Here is a 25,397-nt window from a genome sequence, read left to right as displayed (position 1 = left end):
AAGATTGACTGGTTCGATCTCCTTGCTGTCCAGGGGACTTTCAGGAGTCTTCTCCAGCACCATAGGTCGAAGGCATCAATTCTTTGGCCTTCTGCCTTCTTTACGGTGCCTCAGCTTACTCACCTGTAAAATGGAAGAAGCGATAGGTCTCCCCCCACCCCACCCCACCCCACCCCACCCCACCCCACCCCACCCCACCCCACCCCACCCCACCCCACCCCCGTTCACCCCACCCCCGTTCACCCCACCCCCGTTCACCCCCTACCCTACACATGAGAACTACAGGGCTTTGCTTAATAAACGCTGGAGATGATACTTATGGTGATTATAGTGATTGCTAGCCAGAGGGCAGAAAGAGCATCCCCAGGGGAGGGAGTCAGAGACCCCCGCCCCAGTCCTTTGTCTTCTCCTCCCCTGCCCCCCTCAGAGCCTCAGTTTCCCCAGCTCAGCCCCGAGGGCACGGAGGCGGCCCGGGGGACCCGCGCCCCTCCGGCCGGCAGGGGCAGCACAGAGCGGCCCAGGACACCCGGAAGGGACCCGCCCCCGGCCTGGCCCGGCCCCGCCTAGCTCGGGCTGCCCAGAACCGGGAGGCGCTGCGGCGGCGGCGTTCACGGCGGGGACGGTGCGCGCGGCGGCAGCGGCGGCGGCTGGACGCGCGGGGCGCCATGGCGGCCGCCGAGCGCCGCGCCTTCGCGCACAAGATCAACAGGTAGAGCAGCCGTCGGGCCCCCTCCCGGGCCGCCCCCACGTGTCCGAGCCCCGCCCCGGGGCGGCCCAGCCCTCCCCCGCCTGGGCGCCCCTCATTCAAGCCCCTTGGGTCTTCGCCAGGTCCGCCCGCTTCCTCCGGGCCGGGGGGCGCAGGCGTGGTGAGGTAGGGAGGGCGGCGGGGGTCGGGACTGGGGGTTGTGTCGGGGCTGCGGGCGCGATGGTGGCGGAGGTCCTCCCTCGGAACCGGTGGGACGCGTGGGGGTGTGTCCGGGGGCCTTCCTGGAGGAGGTGGCTCCCGCCCCTCCTCACCAGCTCCTGGCCGATTCCCGGCCCCCGAACCCGGGGGCGAGGGAGTTGGGGGGCTCTTTCCGTCCCATCTGTGCCTGGTGTGGGGCGGGAATGCATCAAGCGCCGGAATTTGGGGCCTGGGATGGCGTTCCTGGCGGCCCTTGAACCCGCTCGGGAAGTTTCCCGTTCTCTTCTCCCCGCCAGGGTCCCGTGCCCAGCTGTCTGGCGGGGGGTGGGGGATGAAGGGGACAGCTGTGGATGTCCTCCCGCCCCCAGCCCTGCTTCAGGCTCTCCTAGCACTGCCTGGACGCGCTGGAGATGGATGGGTGATTGAATGGAAGGAGTGGGGGCTGGGGACAGAACCAGCTGGTGGGCAGACGGGGGAGGGGACAGGCGCCAGGCGCTGGGGAATCCGTTTCCGTGGCCACTGGAGACTGTAAGAGACTCGGTCCGGGGAGGGGGATGTCGGACTCTCTGGGGCTGAAGCGCCTCCGCCCACCACTCTGGTCTGTGCCTCCAATAGTGCATTCAGAATCTGCTGGGGGCAGGGGAGCGATTCTCTTGTATTAGGGGGTGGGCCAGGACACCCTGTGTGTCCAGCACTGCCCTGATGGAGACCCCGGAAAAGACCCCACCCCTGGGGGCAGATACAATGGGGCAGACACAATGGGGCAGACAGAGGAGAAGCCGGATAAAGTAGATTACATGTTAGTGGTAAGCAGTGTGGGGACATACCAGGCAGAGATGGGAGGTGATGAGTGTGAGGACTATTTTAGACCTGAGAATCAGGATCAGGAAGGCCTGGAGAAGAAGATGACATGTAAACAAAGATCTGAAGGAGATGAGGGAGGGATCCATGCCGGGATGTGGGGGGAAGGGCATGTGCAAAGGCCCAGGGGCAGGAGCAGGCATAGTGAGGCAGCAGGGCTTCCTTGGTGGCTCACATGGTAAAGAATCCACTTGCAATGTGGGAGACCTGGGTTTGATCCCTGGTTGGGAAGATTCTCTGAAGGAGGGCATGGCAACCCACTTCAGTCTCCTTGCCTGGAGAATCCCCATGGACAGAGGACCCTGGTGGGCTACAGTCTATAGGGTCGCAAAGAGTCAGACACGACTGAGCGACTAAGCACACAGCAGGCTGGAGCAGAGTGAGAAAGGGGCTGTGGGAACGGGTTGTACAGGGCTTGTGGGTTATGGGGAGGAGTTCAACTTTTACCCTGAGGGAGGTGGGAGCCATGGAGAGTTCAGAACAGAGGAGGGATGCCGCGACCTGGTGTCTGGGGGCATATCAGTTGGGCAGTTTTTATGTTCTGCTATCTCTGTGTCTGAATTGTCCGTCTTGGACCTTCGGTGTTTCTGAGCCTGGGGAGGTAATTACTATTTTTTAGCTGCTCAAGTCCCTGTGTCCTTGGGTCCTGGCTTCCACTCAAGTGAGAAACAGAGGCCCTGGGTTTTGCCCTGGGAGATGGATACTGTTGAGCTCAGGGTAAGAAAAGCAGAAAAAGATCTTGGGGTCTTCATGTTGTCATTGTTAGTCGTTAAGTCGTGTCTCTTTTGCCACCCGATGGACTGTAGCCCGCCAGGCTTCTCTGTCTATGGGATTTCCCAGGCAAGAATACTGGGGTGGGTTGCCATTTCCTTCTCCAAGGGATCTTCCCAAGCCAGGGATCAAACCTGCATCTCCTGGATGGCAGGCAGATTCTTTACTGATGAGTCAGATTCTACCCCACCGGGGAAGCCCTGGGGCCCTAGTGAACCACAAGCAAATGGCTCAAGTCTTCCAGCCACCCTCTGACAGTGTCTCCAGAGCAGTCTAGTGGGCACCCGGGTGTCTACATGCTGAGACCTAGGCCTGTATTCATCTCCTTGTTCACTGAAATCATTCATTCCACAAATGCCACATTAACCTGCATGTAGACTGTGCCCCAGGTTCCTAATGGACAGGCTCATTTAAAACAAAGATTTGGAGGGACAACTTAAAAATACAAACTCGGATAGCCAATGGTTAGGACTCCAGGCTTCCACTGCCGGGGGCATGGGTTTGATCCCTGATCTGGAACTAAGATCCTGTAAGCCATGTATCCAGAAAAAAAAAAAAGTGATGGTCATTATCACCATTCCAGGTCAGGTTTTATTTTAAAGAATACAAGTGAAAAAAAAAAAAAGAACATTGTGTTGCATACAGTAACATTTGTCCATATTGTTTGTGCTCAGTCTTGTCCGACTCTTTGCAACCCTATGGATTTCAGCCCACCAGGCTCCTTTGTCTATGGGATTCTCCAGGCAAGAATACTGGAGTGGTTTGCCATTTTCTTCTACAGGGGTTCTTCCCGATCCAGGAATCGAATCCACATCTGTTGCATCTCTTGCATCGAATTGTCTCCTGCATTGCAGAAGGATTTACCATTTGAGCCACCATGATGGATGACATGCATTCAGAAAAATCCCAAGTTTAAAGAGTAATTATGAAACAAATTCCAGGACTTCCCTGGTGGCCTACTGGTTAAAACCCTGTGCTTCCAATGCAGGAGGCACGGGTTCCATCCCTTGTCAGGGAACTAAGATCCCACATGCCTTGCAGTGCGGCCAAAAAATTGGAAAAAAAAAAAAGAAACAAATGCCATAGAAGAAGTCACTTGGATCAAAAAACAAGGGCAGTCTCTAACTTCCTGAGCCTTTCCACTCTGGCCGCCCTCCCAGGTTATCTGCACCTGGTTCTGCTCCTCAGGGAACTACCATGCTGATGGCTGCTACTATCATTTCCCCACTTGCATTATAATTTCTCCATTTAATTTGGCTCCCAGTCTGCTCTGAGTTGGTTTTGCCTGTTTAGAACATCCCATAAATGGAACCGCATGGAATGTCGAGTCCTCTATGGCAGCATGATGACAGGAGAAGGGCTCATCTGTGTTGCTGCTTACAGTCAGACCCATCCCTTTTCATGGTTGCATACCATTCTCTCTGCTTGTGTGTTCCCCATCTTCAGTCAAGGAGCTTGTGAGTTGTTTCCCTTTGAGATTATCATGATCAGAGCTACCATGAACATTCTTGGCCATGTGTTTCCTCCTGAGTATCTACACCTCAAAGTGGAATTGCTGGATTGGCATGTTTTCAACTTTGCTTGTTCATTTACAGATGGTTTTCCAAAGGGATTCCCCCAGTTGCAGATGAGAATTCCTAATCCTTGGTGGCATTCATATTATTTGCCTTTAAATTTTGCCAGCACTCTTATTATTTGCCTTGGCAGCACTCACTGTTCACCTTTAAATTTTTCAGCCAGTCCAGGAGGTGTGTGTATAGGGTGGGATATGAAGAGGAATCTCTTTATGGTTTTATTTTTCAAATTTTATTTTTGGCTGCACCGCGTGGCTTGTGGGATCTTAGTTCGCCGACCAAGGCTTGAACTCATGCCTCCTGCAGCGTAAGCTCAGAGTCCTAGCCGGTGAACCACCAGGGAATTCCCTCTTTATGTGTGTTTTTTGTTTTTTTTTTAAGATTTAAAAAATTTATATTTATTTTTGGCTGCGCTGGGATCTTTGTTGCTGCTTGAGGACTTTTCTCTAGTTGTGGCGAGCAGGGGCTACTCTCTAGTTGCAGTGCTATGGCTTCTCATTGCAATGGCTTCTCTTGTTGCAGAGCACAGTAGTCGTGGCACATGGGCTTAGTTGCTCCGCTGCCTGCAGGATCTTCCTAGATCAGGGATTAAACCTGTATCTCCTGCACTGGCAGGAGGATTTTTTTTTTTTTTTACCACTGAGCCACCAAGAGAGCTCTATGGTTTTGTGTTTATTCATTTTCTTCCCTCACTTTTTGCAGACTTAGGTCAAATTCCAAGGCTTATGTCATTCTTATTTCTGGTTTTATCATCCTCCTTCCCTGTGAGAGTAGACCTCTGTTAATCTGACCAGCCCTAGGGGGAGGTCCACAGTCTCACATGAATTCCTAGTGATGCCACTGCTTCATCTTTCCCCTCTGAGCACCTCTTTAGAATCACGTCAGGTTGTCAAGTTTTCACCTTAGAAAGATGGATCTCATCAATCAAATTCTGAGACCCGTTCCTGAGAAAACCCACTAAATTCAGCTCAACATTTTGCCTCCCTTTTTGTAATGTGGTCCACGGGGACATCTGAAGCACATCTGATGTGGGAGTGAGACAGAGGAGCGGGTAATGACTCCAGGTGAGGGTCCTGAGCATCCACAAGGGTGGGGCTGTGCTTAGTGAGACACAGGATGGTGGGAGGGCAGGTTATCTGTATGTGTGTAGGTTGCTAAGTTGTGTTTGGCTCTTTGCAACTCCATGAACTGTAGCCCACCAGGTTCCTTTGTCTATGGAATTCTGCAGGCAAGAATATTGGAGTGGGTTGCCATTCCCTTCTCCGGGTTCTCTGTATAGGGCAGGTTGATCTATATAGCATAGATTTGAAGATTTGTCGGTGTTCAAATGGTGCCGAAGGGCCGAGACTGGATGGGACTGCTCTGGGGGGCAGGTAATGAGTGTGGACAGGGAAAGGGCAGGTGTTCTGCAGTCTCTGTTCTTGGCTCTGCTCCCTGTCACGGACGACGTGGCATGCCTAACTCTGAAGGACTTGGACCCCCAGCTGACCAGGGTTCCATTCTGGGCACTTCTGTGTGACCCCGGGTGCCTCACAACCCCTCTTTGCGCCCCACTCACCTTTGGTTTACAAAAGCAGGGTCAGAAATTCCAGTTTCCCAGGATGCTCTTTGAGGCAATGTGGTGACAGCAACTCTTAATTAAGCACTTACTGTGTGCCAGGCCCTATACTCAGAACAGCTCAATAAGTGGTGGGTTCCAGGGTGGAATGGTGGTAAAGAACCTGCCTGCCAACCCAGGAGATGCAAGACACATGGGTTCTATCCCTGGGTCAGGAAGATCCCCTGGAGAAGGAAATGGCAACCCACTCCAGTACCCTTGCCTGGAAAATCCCATGGACGGAGGAGCCTGGTAGGCTACAGTCCACGGGGTCGTAAAGAGTCGGAGACGACTGAGCGACTTCACTTTCACTTTTCACTTTCATGCATTGGAGAAGGAAACGGCAGCCCACTCCAGTGTTCTTGCCTGGAGAATCCCAGGGACAGAGGAGCCTGGTGGGCTGCCGTCTATGGGGTCGCACAGAGTCGGACACGACTGAAGTGACTCAGCAGCAGTAGCAGCAGCCAGTATTCTTGCCTGGGAAATCCCACGGATTAGAGGAGCCTGGTGGACTATAGTTCATGGGGTGGAAAAAGAGTTGGAAACGACTTAGTGACCAAATAACAGCAACAAATACCACTAAGCCCAGAGGTCTGGAGAAGAGATGTCATTCACCCATGCTCGCCCAGCTCCAAGTGCGGAGCTCTGTGACTCAGTAAACTAGTTCCTGTGGCCATGCCATTGTGGACTCAGTGTTTTCCCACCCTGGGGCACTCACTTCAAGGCCAGTGACCAAATGAAGCTGGACGTTCAGCCCCCACTCCCCTCCCTGCTTTGCAGCAGCAGCTGCAGAACAGCTGGGCCCAGGGCACAGACAGGTTCCCTGTTCCAGCATCTTTTGTAAATCACCCCCAATCCTCTGTGCCCAGGCTTCCAGAGGAAGCAGCCAGGACTTGGGGAATTTGAGGACAAGTCTCTGGTGGCTCTGAGGGTAAAGAACCTGCTTGCAATGCAGGAGACCTGAGTTCCATCCCTGGGTCAGGAAGATCCCCTGGAGAAGGAAATGGCAACCCACTCCAGTATTCTTTCCTGGAGAATCCTATGGACAGAGCAGCCTGACGGGCTACAGTCCATGGGGTCACAAAGAGTCGGACATGACTGAGCGACTAACACTTTCACTTTCCCTGATTTTTAATATCCTTTGAAATTCCTGCAAGCTAGTCTTCCCTCTTCACCTCCCACCCCCCATCCAGTAGAAATAGTTGACACAGAAAATAACTAGAATCCAGGGACAGAGAAAGAAGGAGGCTGGAGTCTCACATTGGAGACCCCATGTTGAATCAGGGTCATGGTCGAGTTCTGTTTGACTCACACAGATTTGAATTCAGAGGCTTCCAGACTTGGCTGAAGCTCCCAACTGACCCCACCCCCACCCCACACCTGTCTTACCTGGGCCCACCCTGCACATCTATCTCATTGGTGACACGTGGGCCATATTTGCAATCCTTAGCACTTTTAATTTTTTTTGTTTCAATAGTTTAAAAAAATATTTATTATTTATTTCTTTGGCTGCACCAGGTCTTACTTGTAGCACTCAGGATCTTTAGTTGCGGCATTTGGGATCTTAGTTCCCCAACCAGGGGTTGAACCTGGATTGGGAATGTGGAGTCTTAACCACTGGACCACCAGGCAGTCCCAGGCACAACTTTTTATTAAGCAGATTTCCAAACAATAAGAAAAGAGAGAAGCAGGAGTGACTGAGGCCTGAATCTCCCACACTTGCTTTCTTGATTTTAAGAGACACTGAGGCCCAGAAAGATTGTCCCACCTGCCCAAAGCCACACAGCTAAAAGATAAGGGGCTTCCCTCACCTTACAGTAGATTTAGGCAAGTTGGACTGAGAAGGAGATTAGAAAAGATTCACTCATTCCATCAGAAAAAAAATCATTGAAGGGAATTCCCTGGCGGTCCAGTGGTTAAGACTTGGCACTTTCACTTTCAAGAGCTTGGGTTTGGTGGAGGAACTAAGATCCTGCAAGCAGTGTGATGTGGCCAAAGAAAATAATTTATTAAGCATCTACTGTGTGTGGGGTCCAGTGCCGGGGCCTTCATGGGGACAGCACAGTCCTAGTCTTATTTGTACAGAGCCCTCGGGGAGCAAGGGTCTCCAGGCCCAGAGCACAGAGTCCAGCCTCAGAGCTTTGGTACTCACTGTTCCCTCTGCCTGGCACACTTTTCCCCAGATATGGCTGTCCCTTCCTACAGGCTCAGCTGAAGGAATTGAGAGTTTGGGGAACCCCTGCCCCTGTTTGGTCTGTTCCCAATTCCTTCTCCTCCTTCCCCTCCTCCTTCTTCCATGCTGGCTCTCTCTCCCATGTGGGTCTTGCCCCTTGACCCTCAGTCTCTGCTGTGACTCTGAAGGCCAGCACAGATGCAGATGGCCCAGGAAGGTCACTGCACTGACCTTGGTGGCTGGGTTGTGTTCCAGGAGTCATGCTGGCCTCTTACACACTGTCAGCCTTGGTCTTAGACCCCTGATAGGGTGTGTGTATGAACACCAGGCCCCCTGCTCAGCTCCTCTGCTCTGTGAGGGCAGGGCAGCTCCAGATGGGTAAACTGAGGCTCAGGGGCAGGAGTGACTCCATCTAGCAAGGGTGGAACGGGACTCACCTTCCTGATAAGGGGTCAGGGTGGGCAGAGATCCCCCAGATGAGGACTTGGAGGTCTTTCTGCAGATCTGGGAGCCTGTCCTGGTGGGAAGAAGAAAGAGAGGGGATCAGTGACCCCCAGGCCCTGCCCAGCAGCAGTCCCCTGCCCCCCCATCTGTGCTTGGAGGAGGAAAGGGGGTGATGTGTCTGCCACAGCCTTGGGGGCACCCATGCTGAGATCTGTGCATCCTGGATCCTGGGTTCTCTTGGCCCATGGCCTGATTTTTTTTTTCTTTCCACAGCCTGGATTTTCCTCTCCTAGCATGAATCTGTGGGCCCCAAAGCCCCAGTTCCCAGGGCCTTGCTGCCCAAGTTTTCCTGCCCACTATGGTCTCCTTCCTGTCCCCGCAGGACGGTGGCTGCCGAAGTGCGGAAGCAGGTGTCCCGGGAACGTAGCGGCTCTCCCCATTCCAGCCGGCGCTGCAGCAGCTCCCTGGGGGTGAGTGTTTGGGAGGCACTCCCCCACCCCATCTGCTTTGGAGGAGCTGAGGCTGGGAGGGGCCCAGCTGTGGCAGGGGAGGGGGGGTGGTCCCAGTCCTGGCCCAGCACTGTCCCGTTCCCATTCCCGGTGAGTGTGATGGGGAGGCTGGCTGGTCCCCCTCTGCAGGGAACAGCCCCATGGGTGGTCAAGGGGGGAGAGGTTCCAGCTCCCTCTTCCCCCCACCCCCTCCTCGTGGCCCACACCTCCTGCTGTCTAGACTGGACCACCCAGCTGGGAATGCTGGGGAGGGAGGTCTGGGGAATGGGCCGCCCTTCTAGCTGCAGTAAGGGAGGGGGTGGGGCTCTCTCGCCCCCAGGGCCTTAGGAATTGTCTCTTTCTTTGGGCAGTCCACAGGCCTTTCCTTCCACCAGGAGTTTCCTGCCCTTCCAGGCACAGGGTGTGATTTCCTGCCTGGAAAGAGGGGCCCGGCCCAGCTGAGGTGGGGGTGGAGCGGCTGAGGTCACTCACTGTCCCCTGTGGCTCCTCCAGGGCCCCTCCCACCACTCCAACAACCTCCATGGCTCCAACAGCCCTCTTGATTGTCTGAGGCCAGCCCAAGCCCACACTCAGCTTCCAGCCCCCAACCCCGGGGCCCAGGTTACAGCCACTTTGCTCTACCTCAGGTCCCACTGACCGAAGTCGTTGAGCCCCTGGATTTTGAGGATGTGCTTCTGAGCCGGCCGCCAGATGTAGAGCCTGGGCCTCTCCGGGATCTGGTCGAGTTTCCAGCTGATGACCTAGAGCTACTGCTGCAGCCCCGGGAATGCCGCACCACGGAGCCCGGTATCCCCGAGGACGGGTGGGTCGCGCCCCACACCCTCCCTGTCTGTATCTCCACGCTGCCTCTGTACCCCACATCAACAACCCCTCTCCCACCAAGCTCCCAAGAACCCTGAGTTCAGCTTCTGGCTTGGCTGTGTGACCTTAGACAAGTCCCCTTCCCTCTCTGACCCTTTACCTCTATATCCTTGAAAAACACAGAAGGACAGGCCACTGGAAAGATTGAACACTGGGTCCTGCTTCTGTGTGGGGCTTCCTTGATAGTTCAGACAGTAAAGAAACTTCCTGCAATGTGACAGACCTGGGTTCGATCCCTGGGTTGGGAAGATCCCCTAGAAGAGCGCATAGCAACCCATGCCAATATTCTTGCCTGGAGAATCCTATGGATAGAGGAGCCTGTTGGGCTACAGTCCATGGGGTTTGCAAAGAGTCGGACATGACTGAAGTGACGGACGCTTTCACTTCTCTGCTTTTGTTTACCCTGATTGTATTTTGTGCAGAAAGATGGATGCCCAGGTGAGAGCCGCAGTGGAAATGTACACTGAGGACTGGATCATTGCCCATAGAAGGTGGGTCTGACTTGGGGGCAACTCAGGGTAGAGAGGCCAGGTCTGAGCCCAGAGGAGCCCATTGTCTGCCACTGTCACCACTCCTCCTGGTTATCCGCCCACTGTCCCTGCAAGGGTAGCTGGATTTCTGCCACAGAGTGTCCAGTGGATAGATGGCCCTGCAGGCATCATGTGGGCCTTGCGGGTGTGTCAGTCAGCACCTCGGGGAGCCCTGGGGAACCCTCATCTCTGCTACCCACTCATCCTCCTAGATACCAGCACTTGAGTGCGGCGTACAACCCCATCACCACGGAGACTCAACGAGAGAGACAGAAGGGGCTCACCCGCCAGGTCTTCGAGCAGGACACTTCTGGGGATGAGAGGTCCGGCCCAGAGGACTCGGTGAGGGAGTCCTGGCAGGGGTCACTATCGGGGGTGTGTGTGTGCATGGTCTGCCTGAGGCTTCAGCTCTCAATTCTCTGTGATGGGTAATGACCCAAACAGCCTCCAGCCCCACAGGAAATCTATCAGCCCTGTAAGTGAAAAGTTAAGAATCATAATTATAAGCATTTATGAAGTGCTTTTTTTTTTTTTTAAGTTACTCAGTCGTGTCCGACTCTTTGCGACCCCATGGACTATAGCCTGCCAGGCTCCTCTGTCCATGGAATTCTTCAGGCAAGATACTGGAGTGGGTAGCCATTCCCTTCTCCAGGGGATCTTCCCAACCCGGGGATCGAACTCAGGTCTCCTGCATTGCAGGCAGATTCTTACCGTCTGAGCCATCAGGGAAGCCCTATTAAGTGCTTGGTGTATATTAAATGTTTTATACTTGTCCTCTTTCATCCTGTGAAGCAGGGCAACACCCATTTTGCATATAGAGAAATTGAGGGGGCTGTTTCCTGGTGGTCTAGTGGTTAGGATTCGACGCTATCACTGCTGTGGCCTGGTTTTAGAACCTGGTTGCAAGGAACTGAGATCCTGCAGGCTGCCCAGTGCAGCCAAAATTAAAAAAAAGAAAAAAGAAAAAAGAAACCAAGGCATGCCTGGCTTAGTAGAGGGCTTTCATTGGCCTGCTGAGTTTTGAACCTGTATTTTGTCAACCAATATTTATTAAGTGCCTACTTTTACCAAGAATCATATAAAGAATTACTGTTATTGTTTCCATTGTTAGCTATTTATGAATGTAGTTGGGGAAACTGAGGCCCTTAGCTGTCGGGGTTAGAGACCCAGGGTCACAGATCTGAGCTGGGATTTAAACCAGGGTAATCTGCTTCTGGGGGCTTCCCCGGTGGCTCAGCAGTAAATAACCTGCTTGCCAATTCAGGAGTGTGGGTTCAATCCCTGGGTCTGGAAGATGCCCTAGAGGAAGAAATGGCAACCCACTCCAGTGTTCTTGCCTGGGAAATTCCATAGACAGAGGAGCCTGGTGGAATCTAGTCCATGGGGTCACAAAAGAGTTGGACACAACTGAGCAACTCAACACCAACAAATCTGCTTCTGACCAGAGCTGAGTCTAGAAGGTCTGGCAGCTTCTGGGCTAGTAACAACCTCAGGGAGAAGAACTCTCCCTCCCCTGGCAACAGTGAGCAAAGTCCTCAAAGGCTCTCATTGGCCCAGCCCAGGCATAGCCTGACTTTGTTGTGTTCTGATTGGCCAGGCAAGGGTCATGTGATGCCCAGACTGGGAAGTAGCCTTCCCAACCATAGTAAAGGGTGACACCCATTTTGCAGAGGAAGAAACTGAGGCGTGGCAAGCTTAGTAGAGGTCCTTCACTGGCCAGCTGAGTCTTGAGCCTTTATTTTTTCAACTGATATTTATTGAGTGCCTACTTTTACCAATAGTAATCATATCTCCAGACAGAAGTTCTTAGAAAGAAGCTCAGCAAAGCCCTCAGGTGACCCTTGTCATGGTGACCTCAGCCCCTGGTCCTGAGCCTGCCCATTCTCTACTGGCAGGATGACCCCCGACACTCCTCAGGCTCCCTGGACGACACCCCACGAAGCAGTGGTGCCTCTGGCATCTTCGACCTGAGGAACTTGGCGGCAGATTCTTTGCTACCCTCACTCCTGGAGCGCGTGGCCCCAGAGGACGTGGACCGGCGTAATGAGGCATTGCGGCGGCAGCACCGGCCCCGCGCCCTGCTCACGCTCTACCCCGCACCCGACGAGGTGGGTGCCCGCTCAACTGTACAGCCCCTGAGATCAGTACACAGCCAATTGACGTGTATCCCTATGTATGATCCCAGTGAGATTTCCTCGGTGCCTAATGTATACCCTGCATTTTAACTCAGTAGCTGTTATTGGATACTCCTATATTGTATACCCCTGTATTTATCCACCCAGCATTTATTGGGAACTTACTATATGCTGCTGTATTTACTCAACCAATATTTATTGTATGCCTACTGTATAGTCTTTAAACAAACAGCATTTAATCAACCAGCATTCATTAAGCACCTATTATATATGCCTGTATTTATCCACCTAGTATTTATTGGGCACTTAATGTGTTGTTCAGTCCCTAAGTCGTGTCCAGCTCTTTGCGACCCCATGAACTATAGCTTGCCAGGCTTCCCTGTCCTTCACTATCTCCTGGAATTTGCTCAAACTCATGTCTATTGAGTTAGTGATACCATCCAACCACCCCATCCCCTGTTGCCCCTTCTCCTCCTGCCCTCAATCTTTCCCAGCATCAGAGTCTTTTCCAATGAGTCAGCTCTATTTAATGACTATTATTTATTATATATCCCTTTATTTTTATCTACACAGCATTTATTGGGCTTTTCCTATATTCTCATATTTATTCAGTCAATATTCACTGTATGTCTATTGTATAGTTTTCTATTTAATCAAACAGCATTTGAGCAACTAATTTTTATTGAGCATCTGTATATATCCAACTAACTTTTATTAAGCACCTAGTATATATATCTGTGTTTTAATTCAGCCATTTATCGAGTGCTTGCTGTATAGCCCTATATTTATTTAACCAGTTCTTACTGGGTGTCTAGTATGTATCACTATGTATGTCTAGTCAGCATTAATTAGATACTTTCTGTATACATCTATGTTTGTTCAACCACATTATAAAAGGTACCTCCTACATACCTCTGTATTTATCGAAGCAGGATGTGTGAGTGCCTGTTATATAGCAGCCACTGGGCATACAGCCATGAACAAGATAGACCCAGTCCCTGCCCTCTGAGTTCAGTCTAGTAGAGAAGAGACCTCCCTATAGGAAATGACAACCCAGAGTAGTGCCATGATGAACCGTGTGTCATTGTCCCTCAGGGCTTCCCAGGTGACACTAGTGATAAAGAACCTACCTGCCAGTGCAGGAGATATTAAGAGATGCTGGTTTGATCTCTGGGTCAGGAAGACCCCCCCTGGAGGAGGGCATGGCAACCCACTCCAGTATTTCTGCCTGGAGAATCTTATAGACAGAGGAGCCTGGAGGGCTATGGCCCATAGTGTTGCAACGAGTCGGACATAACTGAAGCGACTTAGCAGACACGCACGCACATTGTCCCTCTCACAGCCCTCTGTGTCCCAGCCATGGGGCCCACTGCATCAAGGCCTGGTGAGGACCTGGAGCGTTAGATACCTCCGGGTGAAGGAAGGCTTCCTGGAGGAAATGCCAGCTAAACTGTGACCTGCTGATGAGCAGGTATTGGCCAGGCCAGGAGGAAGGGAGAAGGAGGGCATTCCAGGCTGGGGGAACAGCATGGGCAAAGGCTCAGAGGCCAGGGACTGAAAGCTTAATCAGGCTGAGGGTAGAGCTGGTCTCAGGCCACATGTTCCAACCCCTCCCTGGAGGATGTGTCCCAGCTGCCCCTTCGGCTCTTGGCAGGATGAGGCCGTGGAACGCTGCAACCGCCCAGAGCCACCGCGAGAGCACTTCGGACAGAGGATCCTGGTCAAGTGTCTGTCACTTAAGTGAGTGTGCTGATCCATCCCTCCTTTCAGGCACGCAAGGGGGGACCGTGGGGGATTACAGTGAGCCACAGTCGGTGCTCACTATGTGAGCCATGCCATTACTGTGTGCAGCCCTGAGACCATGAAGACCCCCATAGACTTTCAGGCTGGGAAATAAGACTCCTTTCATTATTCAAAGCCACTAACCCTAAGTTCCAGTTGTGTGCCAGCCTCAGTTCTCAGCCCTCCATCTTTATTTTTTCTTTCTATACTTATGTGTGTGTGTGTGTGTATTTTTTATTTAAAATTTTAAAATTTATTTTAATTTTTAAAAAACTTTTGCTGTGCTGGGTCTTCGTTGCTGCACTGGCTTTTCTCTAGTTACGGCGGGCAGGGGCTACTCTTTAATTGCAGTGCATGGGCTTCTCATTGTGGTGGCTTATGTTGCAGAGCATGAGCTCTGGGTGTACAGGCTTCAGTAGTTGCAGCACTTGGGCTCAGTAGTTGTGGTGCACAGGCTTAGTTGCTCCGGGGCATGCGGGGGTCTCACCGTACTAGAGATCAAACCTGTGTCTCCTGCACTGGCAAGCGGATTCTTTACCACTGAGCCACCAGGGAAGCCCTCCATGTGTATTATCTCTGACCTTCACCACAACATCACGTTGTGGGTGCAGGTGGGAAACTGAGGCATAGGGAGGTGAAGTCATTGTGCCCAAGATCACAGTGACTCATGAGGCCAGAGTCCGGCCCTTGCCCAGTCTGCAGCTGGCACCCAAGCTAGAGGGGGCGCTGGTGACCCTGGGCCTGGCTTCCCGCCGCCGCAGCCCCCTCCACATCAGCCCTGGGGAGCAGCCAGAGTGCATGGGAATGGAGTGGAACAGGATGTGGCCTTGGACCCAAGCCCGGCCCTGCCCCTCCCCACCCTGAGTTCCTGCCTGGATCGGGGCAGGAAAGGGAGGCCCCATCTGGCCTGAGGCCGTGGTGGCCCGCCTGCCTCCAACACACAGGCTGGGAACCAGCTCTGTAGGCTTGTTCAGTCATTCAACCAACAGTGAGCGTCTACTGTATGCAAGCTGTGTAACTGGGATGACCACATGGGGCTCTCTAGGTGTGGGACACAACACACGCAAAGGTCTGGAGAAGGGAAAGATGAGGCCAAGAGGCCGGTGGGTTTGGTCCACACAGGGCAGTGGTGAGCCTCAAATCTTTAAGTTTTTTTTTTTTTGGCTGTGCTGGGTGTTTCTTGCTGTGCCCTGGCCTTTTCTAGTAGCATCGAGTGGGGGCTACTCTCCAGTCGTGGTGCTCAGGCTTCTTATTTCAGTGGCTTCTCTTGTGGAGCATGGACTCTAGAGCGCGGGCTCAGCAGTCGTGGTGCATGGGCTCAGTAGTTGTGGCGCACGGGCTTAGTTGCTTTGTGGCATGTGGAATCTTCCCAGACCAGGGATTGAACCTGTGTTCCCTGCATTGGCAGGCGGATTCTTATCCACTGGACCACCAGGACAGTCCTCAGTTTCCCCTTTTGCAAAATGGGTCAGGCCTTCCCTACAAGGCCTTAAATGGTGCTTCTGTGTGACCCAGTGGGAATCAGATGCCCCCCCCCACCTCCCGCAGTGCACCAAGGCTGGGCTGGATCTCAAGAGGGAGAGGGTGTATGGAGATGGGAGGCTCAAGGTCAGCTGCTGCCAGAGAGCCACCACTCATTGCAGGTTCGAGATTGAAATTGAGCCCATCTTTGGCATCTTGGCCCTATACGATGTCCGGGAGAAAAAGAAGGTAGGAACCCCTTTCTTCCCCTTCCTCCCACTCTCTCCTCTTCCTTGCTGCAGGGTGATGGCCTTTCTGGAGGTGGTGGCTCACCTGTTTCTTGTGCCCCTAGATCTCAGAGAACTTCTACTTTGACCTGAACTCGGATTCCATGAAGGGGCTACTGCGGGCCCACGTCACCCATCCTGCCATCTCCACCCTGGCCCGCTCTGCTATCTTCTCTGTGACCTACCCCTCGCCTGACATCTTCTTGGTCATCAAGGTATACTGACAGGGGCTGGTAAGGGGATGATCATGGTGAAGGCCACAGGTGAGGTCCCTGCTCTCATAGAAGAAGACATGTCACCAAGAATGGTGATCAGGGCTGTCATGCGGGAAGCCCAAGAGGAAGCCTGAGCCCACAGGGAGCTTCTGAGTGAACCCAGATGGGGAGAAATCACCAAGGGCTTCTTGTAGAGGTGACAGCTGAGGTGACACCCATGAGTTGGCAACCTGGGGAAAAATGGCGTCCTGGCACATGTGGGTAGACATTTAAAATTTTTTTTTTTTGGTTGAGAGTTTTCAGTTTATTAGGGGTGGAAAAACTTAATTGGCACATGGTTTGGGATTTTGTTTCCAGGAGTGAGCTCAAATTTCCTTTCCCAAAATGTTCAATTAGTTTTTGATCAATTAATTAATGACATTAATTGGACACCTTCAAGCAGGCACTCCTTCCGGTCAGTCAGGCTTCACAGGGATTCTGGCCTTTGCTCCTCACAGCCCAGGGAGGTGGGGGTTGCCATGGGGCCCATTTTGGGGAAGCTGAGGCACAAAATCCAGAAAGAATGTGCTCAAGTCCCACAGCCTCCGAGTGGTCAGGATTGGAGTCCAGGCCCAGAGCAGTGCTTAGAGTGGACTTTGCTTATACTAAGAAATAAAGATGTAAATATGAGAGGGAAAATCGAGTCTTGGGTTTGGGGGCGCGGCTTAAATGGTGGCGCAGGGGCACCTAGTTATGCAGGCTGACAGCTAGCACTCAGTCCAAGGAATAGTGGGAGCCATGGGAGGTGTTGGAGCGAGAGCCCTAGCTGGGTAGAACGTTTGGGAGATGGTGAAGGTCAGAGAGGTTGGGAGTGAGGTGGAGAGGTTGGGGTCCTGGCAGCACCTCACTGGGCTTGCCTGCCCCTCAGCTGGAGAAGGTGCTGCAGCAAGGAGACATTAGCGAGTGCTGCGAGCCCTACATGGTGATGAAGGAGGTGGACACAGCCAAGGTGAGCATGGGAGGCTGGACGAGTGTTGAAGGGGTCCCCCTGCAGAGCAGGTCCTGGATTCAGCAGGCCTGGGACACTGAGCTTGTCGGGTGTGTGTATCGGGGGTCTCCTCCCAGAACAAAGAGAAGCTGGAGAAGCTGCGCCTGGCGGCTGAGCAGTTCTGCACCCGTCTGGGCCGCTATCGTATGCCCTTCGCCTGGACGGCGGTGCACCTGGCCAACATCGTGAGCAGCGCAGGCCAGCCAGACCGCGACTCGGACTCAGAGGGCGGTGAGGAGGCGGGACCGATGGGCTAGGGGCGGAGCTACCAGGGTGGGGAAGGGGCGCCCTCTGCTGGTCAGACTAGGTACCAGGCCTGAGTCTGCAGTGTCTTGGCTCCCCGCACTCTTCATTTCTGTCCCTGTCCATCACTGTCTTCCCCTAGAACGTCGACCCACCTGGACTGACCGCCGCCGTCGGGGACCCCAGGACCGGACGAGTAGTGGGGACGACGCCTGCAGCTTCTCTGGCTTCCGCCCAGCCACACTAACCGTCACCAACTTCTTTAAGCAGGTGTCATGGCTGGGGGGGCAGGAGGCTGAGGGAAGGGGACCCAACACACATCCCCATTTCTCTCTTGCGGCCACACGATCCCCGGGGATCCCAAAACCCCTCAGCCTTGGTTCACTGGAGCGGGTTCGTGCAGGAGGCTGAGCGGCTCAGTGATGAGGACCTCTTCAAGTTCCTGGCTGACATGCGGCGCCCAACATCCCTGTTACGACGCCTGCGTCCCGTGACCGGTGCGTGGTGCGCCCCGTACATGAGACGTGTCACTCATGTAGTCACTAAAACCCACATGTGCTGTGCCAGGCCCTGGTGACCATGATAGACAAAGCCCCGACTTCAGGGGTGCACCTTCCAGGGGGGGCCAGAGATGAGAAACAAATAAGACAGGTAGTGGGTCAAATGGGGAATGTTGGCAGAGCTGATCAAAGATGGGGGGCAGCAACGGGAGTTGAGGGTGACTTTCCGCCATAGCACCTGAAAGATGGAGCCACCAGAGGGCATTATGGGAGAGTCAGAGCCCTGACCCGGTAGGGGAGGGGCACCCTGACCTGAGCTCGGAGTGTGGGGCGGGGAGGGGGACCCCAGCCGGAGACTCCCAGGAAGGTGCAAACTGGCTCCCCCTCCCCAGCCCAGCTCAAGATCGACATTTCCCCGGCCCCCGAGAACCCCCACTTCTGTCTCTCCCCGGAGCTGCTTCATGTCAAGCCCTACCCAGACCCCAGGGGCCGGCCCACCAAGGAAATCCTGGAGTTCCCCGCCCGTGAGGTCTATGCCCCCCACACCAGCTACAGGTACAACCTCTGGGGCAGCCGGGCACTTGAATATGGGGGGCATCATGCAGAGTGAGGTCTGTTTCCCCTCCGACACACACAGACGCTGGCCTGAGATGCTACTGCTCTGCTTTAATCGGGAATGTATAGGCATGAAGGGGTATGTCCTTCCTCCACCTCTCATCAACCGTTTGTGTTCTCAGCCTGCGTCTCCTCCTGCTTCCCTCTCTGCTCCATTACCGGAAGCGGGACCCAGCGCCCTGGCCGACCTCAGCGGATGGGCAGCTCCTCCCCGTGCAGGGGCCGCGTGGGGCAGGGCTGTGTCCCTTGGTGCATGACTGGTCCTCAGTTCTGCTCAGGCTCAGGCTCAGGCTGGGAGTGCAGCCATGTGGAGTCTGGGAGGGAGATGAGGCTTAGCCAAGGCACAGGGATACCCCCATTCTGCTGCCCTCGCACACCTAGACCCCCGCCAGGCTCACCTCTCCTGAATTTGTCTCAGCCGCTGCTGCTGTGCCATCATCTCCTGCTTCTGTCGCTGCACATGACCCGTGAGGACCCATACGATGTGGCTCTGCTCATCAGCATGGGCCTGTGGGTCAGGACAGAACCTTTAGCTGGGGGCCCTCTCACCTCCTATCCCTGGACTCTGCCCAGACTCCCCCGCTTCCCACTCTATCTGTGTGATCCAGCAAGCCACTGCCACTCCTTGGCCTCAACTTTCCCAGCTGTAAAATGGGGATGAAATAGAAGTCCCTCTATGGGATTGTTCTGAGCATGATAGAGATTGTGATGATTTAGTCGCTAAGTTGTGTTTGACTCTTGCAACCCCATGGACCATAGTCCACCAGGCTCCTCTGTCCATGGGATTTTCAGGCAAGAATACTAGAGTGGGTTGCCATTTCCTTCTCCAGGGGGTCTTCCTGATCCAGGGATTGAACCTGTGTCTCCTGCATCACGAGTGGATTCTTTACCAATGAGCCACCAAGGAAGCCCATGATAGAGATTATTAGAGGGTATAAAATAGTGCTGGGTACATCATAGGTGCTCCAGAAATACTCTTCTAATATGCATTTATTGAATAACTACTATGTGCCCATCCCAGGTTGAGGATTTTATCTGCACTGAGTCCCTGGCTCTATTTTGAGACATTAGTTGTTGGTTCTTATTTACAAATAAGGCAACTGAGGCATGGGAAGGCACATGGCTTTTGCCCAGGGTCACGTAGCATAGAGGCCAGGGTACCAGAAGGCTTAACTGGGTCTGGGGAGTCTCTGGGACAGAAGGTTCAGAAATGAGGTCTGATTGTGAATCGAGGTCTTGATTTCCCCCAGGGCCAGGAACCCCTTACCTTTAAGGCCTCAAATTCTTGGTGGGCATGGCCCAGCCACATGCCCTTCAGCTGGACTTCTAGCCGCTTCATTTTCTCCCGCAGCACCTGCTGTCCCCGGGCCACCTCCCCCAGCGCCTGGGCTGTGGCCTCTGCCTGCAGCTTGAGACCATCCTCTTCTGTCTACCAATAGACAGTGGATGTTAGTAGGATGACCTACTGAGATCAGCCTGATTTTAACACTGGAAATCCTATATTCCAGGAACCCCCTCACTCCTGGGAAAACCCCAATGGTCAGCCCAGGCATAACTCCACCATAGACTCCTACCCACCCCACAACACCCCAACTGCACTGCCCACCTGCATCTCCAGTAGACTTGCACGTAGCTCTTGGGCTGCGTCTTGGCCCTGGCTGACCTCCTTCCCCAGGAGCCCCAGCACCTGGCCATAGAGGCTCAGGCTGTTCCCGGCCTTTGTCAGCTGTGCCTCCGTGGCCTTGTACACGCCGTTGAGAGCCTGGCTCAGCTGCAGGGCCCCATGGAAGAGCAGGGTCAGCTCCTCCTGCTGCGCTGGCTCTGAGCCACTCATGGAACCCACTGGTACTGGCTGGGCCACCGTTGCCAGGGTGCACAGCAGGCACAGCGCGAGCATGGGCATGGCTGGAGGGCTGGGGAGGGTGTGGCCACAGCCCCACTGGGGCTGCGTTTTATGCCTTAACACCCCCCCTTAACTTCAGGTCAATCGTTAACCAGCCAGCTGGGTGCCCCGTGTTGTGCAAGGGCCTGGAGGTGGCACCACAGTTGCATCAGGTGGATGTCCAGCCAGCCACGCTGGAATCACGCTGTCTAGGGCTTGGGGCCAGGAGTGGGCTGGGGCACTGGTGAGAGGACAGGCCCAGGCCTGGCTGGAGAACCCTACAGCTCCTAGCCTCTGTTTCCCATCTGTGGATGGGCCTGACGACAGTAACGGCAATAACAGTGAGGCTTTTATGATCGCCAGTGGTTCACCCGGAGCTGCCCCACTGATATTACACAGTAGCTGGTCTCATAACCTTCTCATAAGCCTGCAACGCCTGAGTCTTTGTTGACCTGGTTAAGAGCTAGGGGAGCAGGCGGTGGAGATCCTTTCAAGGCCACACAGCCTGACTCCAGGACCTCCACGTGCCTTGGATCAATGCTCACTGCTGTTTTTCTCCCTGGATGACTATGGGCAAGTGCTTCTGTTTCCCTGCCTGTGAATGTGAAATGGGGGATGATGTGAGGTTCCCCAAGTAGGCTGCTCATTTATTTCTATAAATGAGTCGTTTCATGTCAGATGCTTAGAACAGAGCCCAACACACAGTTGGCCCCACATTAGTGTTTGGTGCAATTATTGACATTATTGTTGCTTAATATCATTGATATGCCAAAGGCTCAGCTGGGAGACTTGATGCCCTCATTATATAGTTAGGGAAACGGAGACCCAGGGGGCTGCTGGGGCTTGTACAAGCTTACTCTGGAGGAGGGAGGCAGAACCCTGACCTCAGCCCAGCTCTTGCCTCCAATTCTAGCCTCCTTTTCCCCAGCTGAGAGACAGACCATATAACTCTAGTGGCCTCTTCTGGGGAAAGGGGCAGTCAGGCCCCTGAGCTGGATGATGGGCAGGTCAGCCTGGGCAGGGCTCAGGCTTGATGCTGGCTGCCTGGGCCACCTTCTTGGAAGCCTAGCCCTGAGCACCCATGTGTCTCCTCTACCTCACCATGCACCCTCAGTGACCCTGAAGTCCCTCTGTATTCCCACCCCCTGTCACTCTGTTCCCCCATCTGTGCTCTGAATGGTACCCATCTGTTCCCCACTCTCTGCACTTACGTCTCCCGCCTGCTGCCCATCATTGTCCCTGACCCAGCCCTCAGTGTCCCAGTGGGGTGGCCACTGTCCCCCAGGCTCTCTGTCCCTCTGACGTGGACATGCCCCTGCCCCCACAGGAGCCTGCTGTACGTGTACCCACACAACCTCAACTTCAGCAGCCGCCAGGGCTCCGTGCGCAATCTCACTGTGCGAGTGCAGTACATGGCAGGCGAGGACCCCAGCCAGGCCCTGCCGGTCAGTGGCTGGACCCAGGGGAGGTGGACGGAGGCGAAGGGGGGGCCGTTTGGTCCCCAGCCAGCCCCTCATGCCTTTGCTCCCCCTAGGTCATCTTTGGCAAGTCCAGCTGCAGTGAATTTACCCGTGAAGCCTTCACACCGGTGGTCTACCATAACAAGTATGTGGGCTGGGGTGGGGGACTGGTGGGGATACAGATGGGTGGGAAGAGGGGTGGGGGGATGGGCAGGCTCCTGGAGTGCAAATGGGGGAACCTGAGGCAGACAGCAGGGACAGTGGGGCCCAGCAGAGGGGGTGGGACAGGCAAGGGGGAGCCCAGCCCCCAGCAGAACCCCCAGCCCGGCCCCGCCAGGTCTCCCGAGTTCTACGAGGAGTTCAAGCTGCGTCTTCCCGCCTGCGTGACTGAGAACCACCACCTGCTCTTCACCTTCTACCATGTCAGCTGCCAGCCCCGGCCTGGCACGGCCCTGGAGACTCCTGTGGGCTTTACTGTGAGCCCCCTGCCGCCTCTCCCCACCCATGCCCAGCCCTCCCGGCCCTTGTCCGGCCCCAAATCTGACCTGCAGTCTCTCCCCAGTGGATCCCACTGCTGCAGCACGGCCGCCTGAGGACCGGCCCCTTCTGCCTCCCCGTGTCCGTAGACCAGCCCCCGCCCAGCTACTCCGTGCTCACACCGGATGTACGTACCCTGGAGCCCCTGCCAACCAGCACTGGGTCCGAAGAACCCCAGTCATGCCCTGCTTTCCTTCCCACAGCACCCCTGGGCGCCTTGTCCTCTGTTGAGGCCTCATCACACCCACCCCTGTTATTCCTGTGTGTCTTCCTGCCCCATGTGTATCCCTTCCTGCTGGGGGTGTCCCTCCCTTGTTAATGCCCCCCCACCTCTGCACTCACTGTTCCTCACTAAGACCCCACTGCCTCACCGCTTCAGGCCCCTGTTTGTAGCCCTGCCTGCCTGATCACTCTCCCCAGAGCACTTCCTCCCCATGGGAATGCTGTGTCAACCTCCCACAAACCCTTTCATTTGCACCCGGGTCCTCTCATTATGCTGTTTTCTGTTCATTCCCTCCGATAACATTCATCCTCAGTCCCTTCTGCTATGAGCATCCTGGGCATCACTGAACTTGCCCAGTGGACCCCTGTTAGTGTTCCCCACAATCTGCCCCCATCTCTGGGCTGGGCTGTCGGGCCAGGGGGCAAGGTGCCCAGCTGTTCCCCCCAGGCAGGGCCACAGTCAGTCCACAGTGTTGCAATGGCTGAGGCTGGTGGCCTGAGTGGTGGTGGGGGAGGGTGGGCCAGTGCCCACCTGGTGTGTCCCTCCCGCAGGTGGCGCTGCCGGGCATGCGCTGGGTGGATGGCCACAAGGGTGTGTTCAGCGTGGAGCTCACAGCTGTGTCCTCTGTGCATCCCCAGGTAGGGGGCAGGGCCATAACCCAGGAGTCTGGCCCTGGGGTTGGGCAACAGTTTCCTTTGTCCTGGGAGGCCTGGCCTTGGGCCATGGACGTGACTTTGGTCAGCAGGGCTGGCTCCCAGGGAAGCTGCTGACTCAGGCGGGGGTGGCCATGCCAATGGCCATCGCAGCTGGAGCTTTGGCCTTTTTTGCATGGTCTCTCCTCTTCCCCCTGCCCCCAGTTTGTCCCTTGCTATGTCTGTCTGTGATCGCTCCTGTCTTTGTCTTTTTTAAAAAATTCTATTTATCAGTATTTATCTATTTATTTATTTCTGGCTGTTCTGGGTCTTCGTTGCTACACACACTTTCTCTAGTTGCAGTGAGTGGGGGCTCCTCCCTAGTTATGGTACCTGGGCTTCTCATTGCGGTGGCTTCTCTTGCTGTGGAGCGCAGGCTTTCGGGCACAAGGGTTTTAGTAGTTGCAGTGTGTGGGCTTCTGTAGTTGGGTCACGTGGGCTCTAGAGCCTGGGCTCAGTAATTGTGGTGCACAAGCCTAGTTGCTCCACGGGCATGTGGGATCTTCTCAGGCCAGGGTTCGAATCCACACCCCCTGCACTGGCAAGTAGATTGTTAACTATTGGACCACCAGGGAAGTTCCCTCCTCATTTCTTTTCCATTCACTGATCTCCAGCCTCAGTGTCTTGACCCACTCAGTCTCCCACTCAAACCCCGGGTCCTACCCTGCTCACCTCTGGTCCTTCCTTGTTCCTACCCTGCTCACCCCTGGTCCCCCACCAGGACCCCCACCTGGACAAGTTCTTCACCCTGGTGTACGTCCTGGAGGAGGGGGCCTTTCCGTTCCGGCTGAAGGATGCTGTGCTGAGCGAGGGCACTGTGGAGCAGGAGCTGCGGGCCAGCTTGGCGGCCCTGCGCCTCGCCAGCCCCGAGCCCCTTGTCGCCTTCTCCCACCACGTACTGGACAAGCTCGTTCGTCTGGTTGTGCGGCCCCCAGTCATTGGTGGCCAGATTGGTGAGCTGTCACTGCCTCAGACTTTAGTTTCCCCATCTAGAGAATGGGCCCTGTGTCTAGTGGTCCTAGGTGACCTCCCATAGCCCATTTATCTCTCTGGTCTCAACTTTCCAATCTGAAAAATGGCCCCTCAATCCCCTAGTCCCCTGACCTTTTGAAGACCACATGACCCCCTTGGACCCTGAAGTAGGAGCTTGGAACTTAACCTCTGCTCTGCCCGGCAGTGAACCTGGGTCGTGGCGCCTTTGAAGCAATGGCCCATGTGGTCAGCCTCGTCCACCAGAGCCTAGAGGGTGCCCAGGACACCCGTGGTCACTGCCCACTGCTGGCTGCATATGTCTACTACGCCTTTCGACTACCTGGCACGGAGCCCAGTCTCCCAGGTGGTGAGTGTTGGTGGGAGACTCTGGGGCACCAGAAATAACCTGGGAGGGAAGCATCCCAAGCAAAGGGAAGGCATGTGCAAAGGTCCTGAGGCTGTACAGGCCTTGGTTGGTTTGTGCAATTTATAGGAGAGCAAGAGAGAGAGAACTTTGTGCTCCAGCCCCAGGGCTGTGGTCTCTATAAATTTTATTGACAAGTGATTCAGCCAGTTAGCAAGCAGGGACTGGAGCTGAGCTGCCTGGGTTTGACTCTTGGTTCTGCCTATAAGCTCTGTGACCTCAGGCAATGACTTTACCTCTCTTGGCCTGTTTTCCTTTCTTTTAAACAATGATAATAGTAGTGCCCCTCTTGTTGGGGTGCTAGTAATAATAAATGGCAAATGAAAGTGTTAAGTCACTCAGCAACCCCATGGATTGTAGCTCACCAGGCTCCTCTGTCCATGAGATTCTCTAGGCAAGCATCCTGGAGTGGGTTGCCATTTCCTTCTCCAGGGGATCTCCCTGACCCAGGAATTGAACCCAGGTCTCCTGCATTGCAGGCAGATTCTTTACCGTCTGAGCCTCTAGGGAAGTCCAAACGGCATAGTAATCCATGTGAAATACTTGGCACAGTGAACATTCAATAAAGTTTGATATTTTCATTTGCTAAATAATTAATAATAACCAGTAACCCCTCTGGACACATACAATTTGCCGGGCATTCAGTGTTTTTCATCTTTCTCAAAATAGCTATGAGGCAGAGCCATTATTATACCCATTTTATGGGTGAGGAACCTAG

At 54.4% G+C, this 25,397-nt stretch overlaps 2 protein-coding genes across 39 annotated transcripts in view; one reads left to right on the top strand and one right to left on the bottom strand.

The window, feature by feature from the left end:
- Window positions 1–431: 431 nt before the first annotated feature.
- DOCK6 (dedicator of cytokinesis 6) overlaps window positions 432–25,397 on the top strand; it is a 47,231-nt gene continuing 22,265 nt past the window's right edge. For 21 of the 38 annotated variants that reach the window (XR_014056147.1, XR_014056159.1, XR_014056157.1 and 18 more), the window contains exons 1-21: window positions 514–709; window positions 8,707–8,794; window positions 9,460–9,635; window positions 10,117–10,185; window positions 10,437–10,566; window positions 12,120–12,332; window positions 14,014–14,099; window positions 15,785–15,851; window positions 15,955–16,104; window positions 17,012–17,092; window positions 17,209–17,362; window positions 17,517–17,644; window positions 17,778–17,871; window positions 18,267–18,429; window positions 21,699–21,816; window positions 21,906–21,976; window positions 22,169–22,307; window positions 22,394–22,495; window positions 23,143–23,229; window positions 24,005–24,236; window positions 24,461–24,622. Coding sequence is in view for 18 of the 38 variants with exons in the window: in XM_081498429.1 (XP_081354555.1) it covers window positions 666–709; window positions 8,707–8,794; window positions 9,460–9,635; window positions 10,117–10,185; window positions 10,437–10,566; window positions 12,120–12,332; window positions 14,014–14,099; window positions 15,785–15,851; window positions 15,955–16,104; window positions 17,012–17,092; window positions 17,209–17,362; window positions 17,517–17,644; window positions 17,778–17,871; window positions 18,267–18,429; window positions 21,699–21,816; window positions 21,906–21,976; window positions 22,169–22,307; window positions 22,394–22,495; window positions 23,143–23,229; window positions 24,005–24,236; window positions 24,461–24,622 (2,554 nt within the window). In the remaining 20 variants the exon portion in view is untranslated. Of the gene's footprint in view, window positions 710–8,706; window positions 8,795–9,459; window positions 9,636–10,116; window positions 10,186–10,436; window positions 10,567–12,119; window positions 12,333–14,013; window positions 14,100–15,784; window positions 15,852–15,954; window positions 16,105–17,011; window positions 17,093–17,208; window positions 17,363–17,516; window positions 17,645–17,777; window positions 17,872–18,266; window positions 18,430–21,698; window positions 21,817–21,905; window positions 21,977–22,168; window positions 22,308–22,393; window positions 22,496–23,142; window positions 23,230–24,004; window positions 24,237–24,460; window positions 24,623–25,397 lie in introns of all 38 variants that reach the window. The other 17 variants (XR_014056154.1, XR_014056155.1, XR_014056152.1 and 14 more) reach the window with 2 other exon arrangements.
- Window positions 16,380–20,402, bottom strand: ANGPTL8 (angiopoietin like 8). The gene is made up of 4 exons (XM_081498432.1): window positions 20,096–20,402; window positions 19,757–19,918; window positions 18,888–18,997; window positions 16,380–18,803 (listed from the first exon to the last, which is right to left on the bottom strand). The coding sequence occupies exons 1-4, from the start codon at window positions 20,390–20,392 to the stop codon at window positions 18,776–18,778; spliced, it is 597 nt and encodes a 198-aa protein (XP_081354558.1). The 5' UTR covers window positions 20,393–20,402; the 3' UTR covers window positions 16,380–18,775.

Source organism: Giraffa tippelskirchi, chromosome 6 (assembly GCF_054371585.1).
Source record: "Giraffa tippelskirchi isolate mGirTip1 chromosome 6, T2T-mGirTip1v1.2.pri, whole genome shotgun sequence".
NCBI classification, from domain to species: domain Eukaryota; kingdom Metazoa; phylum Chordata; class Mammalia; order Artiodactyla; family Giraffidae; genus Giraffa; species Giraffa tippelskirchi.
This window is presented reverse-complemented; position numbering and strand designations above follow the sequence as displayed.